General features: G+C 52.9%; 5 protein-coding genes across 5 annotated transcripts; 1 reads left to right on the forward strand and 4 right to left on the reverse strand.

The window, feature by feature from the left end:
* Positions 1-714: 714 nt before the first annotated feature.
* Positions 715-3440, reverse strand: J4E82_002950 (uncharacterized protein; the record flags this gene model as incomplete). The annotated part of the gene is made up of 2 exons (XM_051729244.1): positions 715-2915; positions 3032-3440. 2 exons carry the CDS (start codon positions 3438-3440, stop codon positions 715-717), a joined length of 2610 nt encoding a protein of 869 aa, XP_051590959.1.
* Positions 3441-4492: 1052 nt separating this feature from the next.
* Positions 4493-6098, forward strand: J4E82_002951 (uncharacterized protein; the record flags this gene model as incomplete). Its single annotated transcript, XM_051729245.1, has 3 exons — positions 4493-4500; positions 4629-5054; positions 5108-6098. 3 exons carry the CDS (start codon positions 4493-4495, stop codon positions 6096-6098), a joined length of 1425 nt encoding a protein of 474 aa, XP_051590960.1.
* Positions 6099-6443: 345 nt separating this feature from the next.
* Positions 6444-9509, reverse strand: J4E82_002952 (uncharacterized protein; the record flags this gene model as incomplete). Its single annotated transcript, XM_051729246.1, has 6 exons — positions 6444-6578; positions 6631-6807; positions 6904-6987; positions 7383-7720; positions 7765-9403; positions 9465-9509. 6 exons carry the CDS (start codon positions 9507-9509, stop codon positions 6444-6446), a joined length of 2418 nt encoding a protein of 805 aa, XP_051590961.1.
* Positions 9510-10134: 625 nt separating this feature from the next.
* Positions 10135-10743, reverse strand: J4E82_002953 (uncharacterized protein; the record flags this gene model as incomplete). Its single annotated transcript, XM_051729247.1, has 3 exons — positions 10135-10289; positions 10354-10509; positions 10692-10743. 3 exons carry the CDS (start codon positions 10741-10743, stop codon positions 10135-10137), a joined length of 363 nt encoding a protein of 120 aa, XP_051590962.1.
* A 736-nt stretch (positions 10744-11479) lies between these two features.
* Positions 11480-15230, reverse strand: J4E82_002954 (uncharacterized protein; the record flags this gene model as incomplete). Its single annotated transcript, XM_051729248.1, has 6 exons — positions 11480-12487; positions 12539-13599; positions 13742-13953; positions 14003-14421; positions 14773-14793; positions 15009-15230. The coding sequence occupies 6 exons, from the start codon at positions 15228-15230 to the stop codon at positions 11480-11482; spliced, it is 2943 nt and encodes a 980-aa protein (XP_051590963.1).
* Positions 15231-15652: the final 422 nt, after the last annotated feature.

The following is a 15652-nucleotide window of genomic DNA, read 5'->3' on the forward strand; positions in this document are numbered from 1 at the left end:
GTTCCATAGCTGCGCCACGCTTCTAAGCGCCTACAAGTTGACGTGGCAGCCTTATCCCTGTAAAGCGGTACCGAGGATGCTGAGCCACAAGAAGTTATTTCTAATATCGGGAATTATAACTTGACAGGCATATTGTTGCTGAAGCCACGAGCAGGATTGCGATCGTGGCGGCACATTGAGCATACCTCAAGTTTCGGCACGAATGAATGTGACGTTGCGCTGGACTTTATACTCCTACATGTACTTTCACATCCATTACATATATATCCACTTCACTTCCAAACCTCCGCTGTGCCGCGTTCTCCTATCTAGTACTTTAATCCCGACAGGACCAGCCCAGCCCTCGTCTCTCTGCTTCCCTGCTTCCCTTCTTCTCACGAAGCCAAAGTTACTCAGCCCTCGGTACCTCAGTACTCAGCCAACCTCAACCTCCGCCCAATATTCCTGCGTATCACGTCGCGCTCGACGGGTTCGTTCTGCGCTCGATTTGCGTTGAGTGCCTGACGAAGCATTCCCGCATCGAAGAAGCCATCTATAATCGCGGAAGAAAACCATGAATCAGCCAAAATGAAACATATGGAAGGGAGTTTGTGGGTAGAAACGAAGTGGTGATGGGGAATGAAGTCTCTTGCAATGCTGCCCATGCTCTCGACAATGACTCGTGTTGAGAAAATGATAGACGATGAAATGAAGTAAAGAGAAAAGAAAAAAACACTAAGACGAATAAAAGATTGGTTTCCGCGCCGACTGCGGCACCTTCCTCGCCTTGACTGTCTTGACAACTGGAATAGGCTTATGCGGTGAACTCATCAAAACAGGCGTCATGGGTTTAAAAGGAGGAGAGTGAGGAGGCGTAGGCGGTAAACCGCCTATTCTTGGGAAAGGAGGCGTAGAAGGGGAAGAGGAACAAGAAGCATGGCTCGAGACTTCATCAAGGGAAAGAAGGGAAGGAGGGGAAGGGGGAGTCCTACATCCACCAAGACCGTCGTCGTCGTCATCGTCTACTATACTCTCTGCGGGCGTCTGTTGCTTGCCGCCGTCTCCTAGAATGATTCTGCCTCTGCTCTTGAGACGGCTGGCTAGGGGTCTGTCTTCTGCTTCGCGGGCACGGGTTGCGGTTTTATCGGCCGAGGTACCGCGGCGTTTGATTTGACGGAGGAGTTTGCGGATCTCCAAGAAGTAAGATTCGAGCGCGTCAATGTAGCGCGAAGTTTGGCGGTGCTTGGATGAGGCGCAAATGGAGATGCTGCCGTCTTTGATGATGTAACCGATGCCGAATCCGTCGGCGGATGTTGGGCCGAAACCAAATTGACGGAGAGAAGGGTTGCCGCAATTTGAGGTGGAGAGAATGGTTTGGTTGATCTTGTCCCAGCCACTGTCGGCGAAGAGGGCGGGCATTGAGTGTTGCATTGGCGCTGGTGGTGGTGAGCTGGAGATGGAGTCGTTCTCTGATAGTACCGAGTTGCGGTTGGGTGATCCTACACCCGATGCATCAGCGCTAGATGGTCGCGTAGAGTCCCAGCCATCACTGCTAGCTGTGTCGTTTGACTCGTCGATGGCACGCTGCCAAATGCAGTATAGGGCGTAAAGATGTCGGTCTGGACCTTGGGCTTTGGAACAGATCTTTGTGTTCTCAGTGTGCTTCTGGCAAGCCTTTCGGAGTGCCTCGATCTTTTGCGTTGCTGGGTTCTCGCCCCAGAATGTTGTCAGAAAATCGACTGACTCTTCCGTTACGGACCGGATGGCTTCCGTACGTCCATGGTAGTAGATCTTGGTCATGGCGGGCTCATATACGCACTCTATCCGTCCATATAAACCATAGTACGCTGCCTGGAAGGCCATCTGAACAAAAGCATCAGGAGAGAAACCCATCGAAGTCATGAAGTTCTTTCCATAGTGAGGAAATTCTAGAGTTGCAAACTCGTTCTGTTGGATAAGATCTGCCAGGCGCGTCTCGGCAAAACGAAGTGCTGTGCTAAGTTCCGGCAACATGTCCCACTCAAGCTTATGGGGTGTTGTTTGTACGTCGCCGAAGCTATCTGGGTCGCGCTTCGCGGGATCAGGGCTCGAAGAAGCCCACAGACTTGGTGCACTACCGTTGATAGTCCTGGCAAATCGGAGGATTGTATCTGTATATACGTCGGATGCAAACCTTAGCACTGTATGACCGTCGACACCGGTGTGTTCGAAGTTGATTCCAGCACTTCCGTTTTTGCAAACGATGATTTGCAGCTTGTCATACCAGCGATTGGTGCATGTTCCCACCTGAACCCCGCGCTCAATCTTGCTCGTACCGCAAAGCATATTCATACAGAGATCGGCACCTGTTTGTGGCTCGGTGTAATCCAGACATAAGACGAAAAGTGCCGAGTCGACGATGTTGAGACAGTCAGAGTTGTTTGAACCTTCTTCCCTGTGCAATACATCGCGGAGACCTGCCCAGACCTTTCGATTCTCCGTACTGAGCACACCTAGTGCTCCTTTGGCAGCATCCTGAATCGGTATCTCCTGTGCGTCCTCTACAATGACTTGGAGGTTGAGCGCAATATCCTTTTCTGTCATGATCAGGTCGTTGTTATCATCCAGAACATCGAACCAATAGAACTGGCCATAGCACATGACGACGATATGCTTGGACGTAGGGTCTTGACCGATCTGGCATCCATGTTCGGTGGGTATCCTAGCAGTACCAAACAGTCTTGAGTATTGGTACATGCACAACGGTTGGCCGCGGATGGTGTCAGGCGGTAGTTCTTCTAGACGAACAGCTCTGACGAACGACAGTGCCGAGACCACTAATGAGGCTGCGCGAGTGACCTGGTTGTTGCGAGCTGGGGTGGGATCATCCTCCAGTAAGAAAAATGGGTTTAGATTAAGTACCACCGGGTTGTCAAAATTCAGATATGAATCATACCCTAGCAATAGGTCAGCGTATGATGCATGGATATGAATGACACTTTCAAGTATCAATCACGGAACCACCTCTAATACTGCTCACTCCTGTCGTCTGAAATACAAGGCATGTACTTACAGAACTGCTCGATGTAGTTGTTCTTTCCGCTAGCGTATTTCTTCAGCTTTTCCTGAAGCACTGGTCCATCTGTCTTGAGGAAGTCCTCTACGGAATGAACCGTGTCACTGTGTTCCTTTGGTGATTGCAAGGGTTTGAGAGCAGCGATGTATTTCTTGCACGAACTGTCTAGCTCTGGGATGGGAAGCTTCGGAAGACTGTCTTCGTGTGCGAAGGTAATGCCTGGTCTCGAGTTTGGGTTGGTATGGCTCGCTAACGGTGCCTGTGCCTCTGCAGAGTGAGACTGTGTGCTGTTCTTTGCGTTCTCTAACGAGCGAGTGGTATCGTTGCCTTCTGAGCCAGACATCTTGGATGCTTTGACTAGTGTGTCCTCAAGGGACGACGGTTGGGTAAAAGTGCGGACTGCCATGACGAGTATGTCAGTTACGCGTAGAGAGGAGAGATGGAGGTGGCAATGTTGAGATGCCGCAAGGCACTGCGATAGAAATAGTGACAGTCCTGAAGACAGTAGGCCGGCATGGGTACTCAAAGTTCGCGAAGAGGCATCAAGGTACTTGGGAAGGGAAGCTTCTTATAAGACTCGAGACGAATGGGTAAAGTATGTCTAGGGCGGGTCCACACGACAACTGGGCATGTGAAACGCGCGATAGGCTTTGTAATAAACAGACAAGGTGATGCAAGTATGCCGCTCAGGTAGCCGACCGCTGACCCGGAACGTGACGCGGACCATGGCAGACCAGAGAGGTGAATGACCCGATGTGGTGAACCAACGAAAGGCCCATGCAAGGAGAATGCAACTTACACAGTAGCGTCAAGCCCTAAATGAGGTGCGAATAGTTTGACGTCTTGTCCAGTTCTGAAAGCTGAACGAAGCTGCTGTCGCTGCTGTAGTCAATGTACACTCTTGCGCAACAACTTACTGTACTCCAATGGGCGTTATTGTGCTCTCCAAGATGCAGCAAGACAAGGATGTAGGACCGGAAAAGATGAGCCGCGGTGGAAGCACAGCAAATGTCAGAGAGACTCGGTCGTGAGGATACGGTAGGCGCGCAAGGCTGCTCCCGAGGTGTACTAGTGGGCCTGTTAGAAACCAGCTATCTATGTTACGGACGAGTGGAAGCGTCGGCGGTAGCGCGAACTTATAAAGGACACCCACCGTCGCGTAGGTGGTCCGGTTAATCGGAGAAATATGCTTGGGCAGTTCTACAACAACGGTTACAAGGCACTCGCGTTGGATGGGACTATAGTGTGTAGCTACTTGGAGGAGAGGATACTGCGCGCCTATGCGGTCACTGCTCACGAGCTCTACGTAGGTAACCTGAGGCGTCGATGTCTGGGCCTAGTGCTGGGCGGGCTGGGATTGGGGGAGTTGGCTGATGTATGCCAACGTGTGGAGAAGCGGGGAGCAGGGTGTGACGTAGGACACGGACCATAGGAGAAACGGAAGACCCCCACTATGGCATGCCTCTGTGGACTAAACCAACTAGCGGCCAAGAGCTTCTCGAACATACGCGAACACATTTCATCACGCGTCAAGCACCCCACGGTCCACGTCTGTCCAACCTCTCCGTCCGTGACATTTGACCGAAAAGGCGAGTCCGGAACCGATTCGCGCGTGCCATCCGCAGAGCCGCGCAAATGCGACACTTTGGCCCATGACGGATCTGCTGCAGGTGCTGCCTGACTTCGACGCGAAACCCTACACCCATTTGCTGCCCTCGCTCGACAAGGCCCTGATCACCTCTAATGACCTGCTTACCCTTGACGCGGCCGACGTTGCCAAACGCGCCCAGCTGCCGGCGGCAGAGGTGAGGAAACTCGCAGATGCCGTGATAGCTGCTCTACACCACCAGCTGGGTTTCGGCGGAGAGGAAGCAGTCGGCAATTCCTTCCTTTCCGCATCGGGTAACCCGGACACGACCGAACATGGCTGGACTTGTATAAGCACCTTGGATCAAGAGCTGGACGCTGCCTTGGGTGGAGGCATACCGCGCGGGTACCTGGTAGAGGTCACCGGTGAGAGGTACGTCAGTATGGGGTATTGTTTAACAAGACTATACTGACTGACTGCATTAGTGGTGCCGGTAAAACGCAACTACTCCTTACCTTGCTGCTAGCCTCACAATTACCGCCTCCCCAAGGTCTTGCCAAATCGGCAGTCTACATATCTACCGAGGCAATACTATCCACGACCCGTCTCGCCCAGCTGCTATCCTCCCACCCGGCCCTCGCTCCATTGCCCGCCGACCAGAAGCCCTCACTATCGCGCGTGTTGAGCATACAGACCCCAGATCTCGAATCACAGGAGCACATACTGCGCTACCAGCTACCCGTAGCCATCGAGAAGCATGACATCGGCCTTGTCATCTTGGATTCTGTGGCCGCCAACTACCGCGCTGAGTTTGAGAAGCAGGGCGCAGGAAATGGAGCTGCGGCTATGGCTAGACGAGGCACACAGCTTGTACAGCTAGGTGAACTACTAAGAGAACTCGCGCGCACAAAAGGCATAACTATCGTCGTAGCCAACCAGGTTGCCGACCGATTCATAAAGGCACCGTCTGCTGTATCCTCTAATACTGCTTCACGAACAGCATCTACCAACAGCCAAGGCACTGTCCGTACAACATCAAACAACAGCCAAGGAGACAATCCAGACAACACGACTCACGCCATCGAGCCAGCCTCTCAAACCGCTGAAACCCTCGTCCTCTCCCCCGACCCCCTCGCTCTCGACCACCAACAACGCTGGTTCACCGGCTGGGGCGACTCGCAATACGAACAAGCTCACGTGCAAAAAACACCCTCTCTCGGCCTCGTCTGGACAAACCAACTCGCCTGCCGCATCGTCCTCAAAAAGACACCCGTCTTCGCCAGCAGGGGACCTCTGATCCATACCGTCAACGGCCAGGATCAGTGGAACGACGCGGAGGAAAACCATATATCCAAGTGGCGACGCTGGTTCAAGGTTGTGTTTGCGCCTTGGGCTCCGCCGTCGGAAGGGAGGGGCGTCGAGTTTGAGATTCTAAAGAGTGGAATTAGACATGTCGATAGAAAAGAAAAGACATAATAAACAATACATATATATACAACATAACCGGCCTTGTCGTACAAAGTCCAGACCTTACTTTTCCACAGATTCATGTCCCTCGTCACGCACGTCGATCCCAGCAATGGAAGAAAAAGAAAACAATACTTCAGAGCTCTCATATATCTTTGTCTTTCATTTTATTTTTTTGGTTCTCGCTAGAAGCTACTACTACCACATATAAATAAAAGGGGGTATAAGTGACAAAAGACAATACGTCTATACATCCTCACGCAATACAAATGCCACCAAACCTGCGCTATGCTGAACCAAACCCGATTCTCCGAGCCTACAAAATGCGTAATGAAGAGAAAAGAGACGAGCACGCTATCCGAGGAGCCAGTCATTGTCGTCATCGTCGTTGGGGCACGCGGCACTCCTACCGTTGCGACTCCGCTCGGCGACGGCGAGTACCGTGTCCCTGTTCCTGCTGCTGCTACCTCCTGCCCTGTGACTCATTAGCTAGATGAAGGGTACACGAGCCCGTGCAAAGGAACAAGGGGAGCTAACGTACTAAGACGCTTCCGCCACCAACAACAGCTCTTTGCTTTCCGAGCCAGCCCTTGGGTGCTTCGCTGCGTCTTTGCAGGATAACGGTATTGCTAAGGAGGCGTTGATTCATGTCATACCACATGCTCTTTACGAGGGCGTTTTCGCGTCGCAGGTTTTCGACTTCTTGTTGTAGTTCGACCTGTGTTTGTTGGCATTTGTTGTAATAAAAAACACAAAACTACCATATCCATGGTTGCCAGGCTGCTGAACGCGAGATAGAGGGGACGCGACATACCGAGCCCTTCTCAGAGGTCTCCTTCCGCGCGACTTCGAGCTGCTCGCGGAGGCTGCTAGAGGTGGTGAGTTGGTCTTGGAGGTCCTGGGTCCTTATTAGCAAAAGCGTGATTGCATTAAATTAGAGTACATGGGAGAAAAGGGGTTTTAAAAGTCGATGTGAAAAGTATGCGTATACTCAGGCAGCCAGGCCGAGGACAAACTTGCCACACAGTCATTCGACGATTGAATCGTCGACTTGGTCCTCCGCTTTGGCGAGACTAGCTGCGCCATGCGGCCCCACGTGGTTTGCCCCGTCCCAGCTGTTGAAGTAGACATTTCCGACATAGATTTATCCTTGCTTAGATAATTCTTGTACGGCGAAGTCGGCGAAACAAGAGTAGCTGCAGTGAACGATGGTTCGAGCTGTCTCTTCATTGTCGAAACCGCTGCATCGAATGCTGAAGAAGACTTGCTATGAGATGCCTGTCTGGCACTTACCTTCTTTGCCTTTTCTAGGGCTGCTTCGGCGGATAATACCGTCTCCGCAATCTCCGTACTCGTGGTATCTAGCGTTTGTGGTTGTACTTCTGGTGGTGCTTTGATGACAGACTCTATTCGTTCACGCATCTGCCGTATAGTCTCGACCCTCTTAAGCTCGAGAAGCTCTGGCGGGAGGTTTTGGCGGTCGAGCAGCGCTGCTCGAAGAAGACCTGACTTTTCTGCATTCGCAAGTTCGAGCTCTCGTAGTCTGTCGTTGGTCCTTTCTTGCAGTACTAGCAGGCGCTCTTGTTCCTTTTGAATAGCAGTTGACCGTGTATCGTCGTCGATGTCGGATTCTGGCAAAGTTAGCACAATCTCATAGATTTATCGCGACACGTACTCCTATTAAGCTCATTGCGAAGTTCCGCCATTTGTAGGTCTTGCTCGCGCAACCGGCGACGGAGCTCCTCGAGCTCGGTTTGAGCCGATGTTAGCTTTTCATTCTGTTCCAGGAAGGGTTTCTGGCTGTTTTCGTCCTTTTCCGCCATCATGTCAGACCGCAAACCGAGGTTCTCCTGCATCTGCTTAAGAGTTTCGCTTTCTAGCGACTTCAAACGAGCATTGAGGATATCCACTCTTTGTTGCAGAGCGATAGCGTCTGCGCTCACCCGTCCATCAGACACTGGCTTCACCTCAGTATCTTGCTCGTCTTGTGTGAGCTCGTCCTCCAGGCTATCACCACGGTCTGCGTGATTCGATGACTCTAGTTCACGTATCCGTTCTTCGAGTTCCTGTTTGGCGTCTTCTGCCTTGTACTGTAGTTCGCGGGTCTGTTCCAATTGCTTCATGAGAAGCAAGTTCTCATGCTCGACTCGTGTACGCTTGCCCTTTTCTTCAAAGATGGCCTGCTCGCCATTGGCAAGCGTCTGGCCGTTCTCCTTGATGATGTTCTGCAGGATGTCGTTACGCTCCTCGACTTGTTCAAGCTGGGCTAATCGTTCGCGAGCCTGTTGGTAGTCTTCCCGAAGCGTCTCCAGCTGCTTGGTTTCCTTGGTGAGAGACTCGATCTTCTTTTTCAGGTTCTCGTTAGCTTTGGCCTTCTGGCTCAGCTCATCACGCTCCGCCTTGACAAGTTGTAGCTGATCACGCAGGTCCTGCTTGGATCCTTCCTCGCCCTCTAACCGATCAAGACGTCGCTTCTGGCTTTCCATAATTTCTCTCGTGTGCACAAGGTCTTGTTCGAGCTGATCAATGTATTGCCGGTCGCGCAACAGGTCGTTCCGTAAGTTTTCGACATCGTCTGATTGAGCTCGTTGTGCCTGGCCGGCTCGGACGTCGAGATAGGCAGTTGCTTCGGCGACTTCCTCCTCGAGCTTTGCTATCCGTTCTCTTGAGACCTTCAGCTCGTCAAGTAGCTTTCCAACCTGGGCCTTTAGTGCTTGTCTATCCTTGTTTGCCTCGAATAGCTGTGCCTCCTGCTCCAATTCATTCCCTGCAGGCGGCGGTTGCCCAGACATGGCTCGTGTGGGCGTTCTATACCCTGTGGGAACTGGATCTGAAGTCAACTCGGCATCGACGCCTAATTCTGACATGCGCTGGTCCAAGGCCTGCATCTCTTGTATGGCTTCAGCAATGGTCTCGGCCGTCTTTTGGCCTAGCTTTGGCATGACTTGTAGCATGCGCTGATTGCTCCGTGGCGAGAAGCATGCGGCCAGCAGCACGGCCATGGTGAGCTTTGCAACAAGCATTGTGGATCCGTCCCGCGCGCCGGCTTTTAGGTCTGGTATCATGCGTTTGGTGAGGACGGGCAGCTGCTCGCATTCTTCGCGTATGTACGTCGAGGTTGTGCGTTCGATGTATTTGAGGTTCTGCCATCGCGGTATCCAATTGTCTGATTGGCGGCGGTGGTTTTCTTCGAAATTGGGCAGAGACTCGTTAAAGTAGTCGGCGTCAATGTCGGCGAGGATCTGCCAGAGTATCTGGCCGTCCTCGAGCTGGGTGAGTGATGTGATTCTGTGGGGGAGGTCGAAGGTGTTGACCTGGACGCGAAGTGTCAGCTATACCACTCGAGCCTATAGTGGGATGCATATAGAGACGCACCCAGTCGAGGAGAGCCTTCAGCAGCTCGGGCTTGAAGTCGTCCATGGTGGTGTATCGCGGGGCTTGGTACCCGCGTGTAGGTTTGTGTATGCTAGTATCCGGTCGGAATAAAGTGAGTCGCAGTCATGCATCTCGAGTTCGCGTTTTTGCGTTGCGGTGAAGAGTACGTGCTCCACCAAGCACAGGCTGTTCCTTGCTCGAGGACGTGTCGCGCGTCGGTGAGGTTGGGGGTGATCCGACCGCTAAGCCGAAATACAGCACACTCCCGCGGCGACGTCGTCAGTCGTCGTGTACCGGGCCCTAACGTCGTGAATGGGTCGTACAGTGAGGGGCATCAACGTGACATTCACTAATGGCCTCGAGACAGACGGGACATGACGCGCATAAAGCCGCCGTTGTGCTGAGACGAATGCACGTCCCTTGGGGCTGCTATCCGCGGGGAAAGAGCCGCTGCAGGGTTCCACCATCTGATCAGTATCTCAAAAGACATCCATCAAATCAATACAAACTCTACTGTACATGGCAACCGCAAAAGCAAAAGCACCAATACACTTTACAACTAACATTCTTGCAAACTCCATTCATACATCGTGAGGGCGAATGATCAAAAAACGACTTTGTCAATTTGAATCCCCTTTGCTCTCTCTCCTTCCCTCTCTCCGTCATCCCCTCAGATCCCCACCTTGTCGTTCTGCGTAGTAACAATGCCATCCTCCTCAATCTCGCACTTGTACACATCGCTCAACGTCGACACCATTTCGAGGGCGGAAGCAGGGGCCTGGGCAGCGAAGCCCTTGATGATGTTGTATTCGTGGGTAATGACACCTAAAGCACTGTTGTTAGTACGTGCCTCCTGCAATCGTGCACGCGTGTAGAAAGCCCATCTTACCCTTGGCCTGTCTAATGGCCTCCTTGCTCTGCTCCACAATCTCGTCGGGTGTGTCCTTTGGCCAGCTGATGATGACGGAGCGGTGAGGTGCGGCGGCCATGATCAAGGTAGCGAGGAGTGCAACAAGGAAGGAGAAGATGGCGAAGCGCATTGTGTCTGGTTTTGCCAAGTAGCGCAGTCTTGTGCTGTGGAGTTTGTGGAGTCGCGGTTCGTGGCTCGTAGTCGGCTGACGGTTGCGAAGAGCCGGGAGAGCGTGGATTGTAGCGTCGCAGACGTCGGGCAGTCGTCTTATCGCAATATAGTGCTATCGGGTGCCGTAAAAGGTTTGTTGGTCGTACCGGGGCGTGGTTTGTAGGTGCCTAGGAGCAACGAGGAAGGTGGTTGTTTCATGTGGTCGATCCGGATGCGGAAGGCGGAAGGAGCGCGTCATAGTCTCACATGTCCAACCAAAATGGCAGCCGCTCTGAGCCCCTCGTCACATCGATGCAATCTCGGCCACGATTCATTGGGCAGTAAAGTTAAACTACAACTGAATAGCAACGAACCTCTTCGTATAGTGTGTCTCGTTTCACGCACGCCATATTATGCAACTTCTGGAATAATGATCGTTCAATTGTCTACTTAGACTTGCCACCTAGCTCCAGGCTCACGACAAGTGCCATTACAAAGGTGCAAAGGAGGAAGTTGGCCGCCCATACGGCGACAGTGCTAGTGTACTCGTGCTCGTTCGTTTTCGTGCTCATGCTGAAACGTTCCTTTTAGTGCACCAAGGTGCCGTATCGTGAAGACAAGTCATGGAATGGGAAGCAATCGATGGGGGCAAAATGAAGGGGTAGAATACAATCAGTGAAAGAGGAAGAGACGCCGTGTAGCCCATCATGTCCGTACGCCGTGTGAATGCCGAATGCTGCCGGGGCTTCGCGATGATGCTCGTGTAGTCGTACTATACAAGATCGATCCATCCGCCCAATGCGACAGACAGAACGATAGATAGAAGAAAGATCGACCCATCAACATCACAAACGCCACCACCAGTGTAATGTACTGGTAACAATGTTGGGTAGTGATGTGTTTTTAGACAGACCGTGGCTCGTCAAGTCATAACCTCGTCGACCGCTTGGCTCAACTAGAACCAACTGCCGTTACCGCCGTTGGTCTGAGCGACACCGTACTGATGCTGGTTCTGGTAACCCTGGTAATTCTGGCGGTTGTCCTGCATAGGGTTGTGCATGTGGTGGGGGTTGCTCAGGCGGTGAGGCTGACGATGAGGCTGGGGTGAAATGATGCTTGGGCCGTAGTTTGCGTTGGCCGTGTACATTGGTGTCTGGAAGCTAGAGGAACCGCTGGCGCCTTGGTAGCTAGCTGCGACGCTGTTTTGCTGATACTGTGGCAGGGCCTGACTGAATACTGCACCTTGCTCAGAGCCCTGAGCAGCACCAGGAGAGGCTTGACCAGAAGAAGTACGCCCGCCCGTGTACGCAGTCAGGCGAGTCTCGCGCTCTCCAACCTTGCTCATGATGCGACGACCATAAGGAGTCTGGCGGATCGAAGGCAGAATTGGACGCATAGCCTCAATGAGGTGCACGCAAAGCTCAGCAGGGGCAAACTCGAGTGCAGTCTGAATAACATAATTGCCGTATGAGTCGCGCATGAGCTGCTCAAGCTGCTCGACATCAAGCAACTCCTCGATCATCATGCCCTTGACGTGTGGCTCAGCGCAGCGGATGCACTTCTCGATAACGTTGGAACTGAACTTCTGCTTGGACAATTCGCAAATCTTGCCCTGGAAGCCTTGACACATGGGTGTTGTGAAGGCAGCATCGTTGAGATCCAGGATGTACTGAACCACGTAGTTGCCGAAAGGATCCTGTACAAGATGGAAACTATGGGCCGTAATCTTGCGAATGAGGTCGACCTTCTGGAAGCCAACAGCATGGTCAATGCAGCGCTGAAGAACACAGCAACCATGGCGATGGGTGCCAACGGTGATGCAGTTCTCGCCTACAGCATCAAAGATGAACTGAGCCTCCACAGACTTGAGGTGGTTCAAACACTTCTGGATGACGTGGTTGCCGTTCAGATCCTGGATGAGATCAACAACTTGTCCTGACAATGCTCGGATGATCATCTGGGTCTGAGAAAGGGTTAGCTCAAAAGTTGGGGAACTTGGACGATCATCACAAACCTGCTCGTCGGTGGAGATGAACTCGATCATCTTCTGCAAGGCGCGAGTGCCGTGCTGGTTGAATGCAATTTGAACCATAGCGGGAGAAGCGTTGCGAACAAGAGTGTTGCGCTGCTCATCGTTGCAGTACTCCAGCAACTTCTGGCAAAGGTAGTTGCCGAACGGGTCAGTCATGAGTTCAACAACGTGAGGGGCAGTCTCGTCAAAGATGATCTGAATGTTCTCCGCATTGCGCTCCTCAAGCTTCTTCTGCAAGAACCGACAACCGTGCTGGTCCTTGCACAGACTGTAGATCTCGTGACGGGGCATAGTCTTCAGATCGTAGTTCATGTACTTGTTTGCATCGTTCTGCAGACGACGGCTCTGGATGACGCGAGCCTGGCTGTCCTGCACACGACCACCTGGTCCGTAAGTGGCGTATGGGTTGTACTGTGGCTGTCCACCACCGTACATGCCGTTAGGGCCATAAGCAGGAGGTCCACCGTACTGAGGTCCGGGGCCAGCTCCAGCTCCAAGATTGAGACCGTTCATAGCACTGTTGAGCATGTTCATACCATATCCATAGTATCCTGGGTTGGCGGCTTGAACACTAGAGTACTGCGACATGGTTGGTGAACCGACAGTCGACGGAAGCCCACTGTTGCCGTTGGTAGCACCTGAAGTGATTGCTGGACCGAAGGGAGCAGCACTCGCGTGCAGGCCTGACTGCGGAGAACGATACTCAGGCTCGCGGTTGCCAAGTGAGAGATCTCGGCTGCTACGGTTGGATAGGACGTTTGACGGAATACGACCCAGACTAGCGTTGTGGTTGTGAAATTGCTGTGAGTGCGTGAAACCGATACTGTTGGCACCGTTGACTCCGTTCTTGAGGGTCGGAACATCGTTGGTAGAGTAGGACTGGGTCAACTTCGGCATACCGTTGGTTGGACCAGTGTAACTAGAGCGCTTAGACTCGTTGTTCTTGGGGCTGAAGTTGAACTCGACCGAGCGACGGTTGTTCTTAGGCGTGTTCTCGGCATTGCCGTTGGGACGGCCGGACTCATATTCGTCCATCTGGGAAGCTTTACGGAATGTGTTAGCAGGAAGGGACTGTTGAGCCTGACGGTGACGGTATCCGTTCCAACCAGTAGACTGAGCCATCTGGGCCAGGGGATTGTGAGAGGGCCAAATCAAGTGCAGCGGAAGACGCAGAGAGTTTCGTACCATTACCAGCACCATCGCGGCGGACCAGGACGGGAAAGTCGTCCTTTGTGTTGCCCATCTGAAGGAACGCCTTGTGGTCTTGAGAGGCAGCAGCGTCATCACCAAACAAGAAACCCGCGGTGTCGATGTGACCTAGAAGAGAGGTCACATCTGGGAGACCGCCGCGGTTGCCATAGTCCATTCTAGTAACGGGCATCGACATGCGGTTGTTCCTAATTCAGTCAGCTCTGCATAAGGTGAAGTCGTGGCAGCTGAACTTACTTGCGGGCAGCTGGACTTAGAGGGGTGAAGTCGTCGTTCTCAAAGTCATCGTGCTCTTCCTCAGAGTTACGACGAGATCCTGGCATCGAGTGCGAAGGCAGATTGCCATTGCCCTGGAAGTTGGCAGGAGGGGAAGTGACTTGAGAGTTGGCGCGGCTGCTGCGTGTAGTGATGGCCGGATTGATACTGGACATGCTGAAACGGTTCGGACGCGATAGTGCAGACGGGAAGCCGTTGACCTCGCTGTACTCAGGCGGTGTGGTGGGCTGGCTATGAGCAGGTCCGCCGTAGTGATCGTTTGAGAATCGGTTGATGTCAGTTTCGCCGTGCTGGGCTTGCAGGTTGAGGAGCTCCATCTCAGCGTCGAAGCGCCGTTTCGCCTCTTTGAGATATTCGTGTTCGATCCGTTTCCTCTCAAGCTAGCAAGCTGTTAGCTGATCACGCGGACCGGCAAGAGGGTTTGTCGTGAGGCAACAGTGTCGCTCTTGACGTAAAATGAGCGCAAATGGGAAAAGATGAGAATGTAGATAAGGAATGAGAGTCTCGAATCGAGACCGTGGGATATACAGGCGTGGTAGTAGCAATGAGGCTTTTTGCAGAGACGGCGAACTTTTGTTGTGGTGTAGGAGGAACAAAGGCGAGAGACAGTTGTTGGCCTATTTGCGCGTCGTCGCCTGGTCAGGCGACCTTGGCCATTGCAATCTTACTTGCAGTGGGAAATGAGGGGCACCGAGTGAGAGGCGATAGAAGACGTAGTGAAGTAGACTTACAACTTGCAGCTTGTGGTACGTCTGTTGGCATTGGTCGTTAGCCCAAACTCTTGTTCACCGCGAATACACATATATGCAGCTGACAGAAAGCAACTTCAGCAAGCAGCAGAGCTGAATGATTCCGTTTCACGTCTCTCCGACATGGTTGCGACAGCTGCTGAGTACCGATGTGCATAGCGCCGCGGAGCGCCAACACTTGACGTCCGCCTCTTACTTGTACGAGAGTGCCCACATACCGCTGTAGTAAATTCGGTCGGCTCTGCCGCCTGTCTGCGTTGCTGCCCGATTGGCGACAGTGGTGTACTCATGGTGGGAATGTTGTTGGTCGTGAAGCGGCGCTGCAGGGTCGCGCGGCCGTCGCCGTTCTGGTTCTGAGCGGCGCGATTCAGGGAAAGGAACGACGACTCTTCGCGAGGAGATCTGAGGCCGTTGCCTCCTCCCATGCCTTGGTAGGCCATACTGACTAGAACACTAGAAATACACTGCCAGTTCGGTCAGCGCGACTCGGCAGGAAGCTGGTGTGGGGGATTGGCGGGCGGTGTGGTTTCACCTGAGAGCGGCAGCCACTTGTCGCAGCACACGCAAAGCGCAGTTACATACAGATAATTCGTACACAGGGCAAAGGCCCTTACTACCCTCGCTGCTCGCTGTTCTTGATCTTACAGGGTTGGGACGGAATCGTTGTTGGAGGCTCGGTACGTAGGCAGGAACGGAAGTCGCTATGAAGCGGGTCGCAGCAACGCGCACTTGACGGCCTATGCACAGCACGAGTCGTGGGTAAGGACAGTCTGAGAAAGCCTGGATGTGCTGGCCAACGGTTCAAACTTCAGGCACCGAAAGAGCAAGTCTACAGATGGAGCGGGAGTGGAGCGTTGAACTC

The sequence above is a fragment of the Alternaria postmessia genome (genome assembly GCF_024291825.1).
Source record: "Alternaria postmessia strain BMP 2775 chromosome Unknown scaffold_12, whole genome shotgun sequence".
Classification (NCBI taxonomy): domain Eukaryota; kingdom Fungi; phylum Ascomycota; class Dothideomycetes; order Pleosporales; family Pleosporaceae; genus Alternaria; species Alternaria postmessia.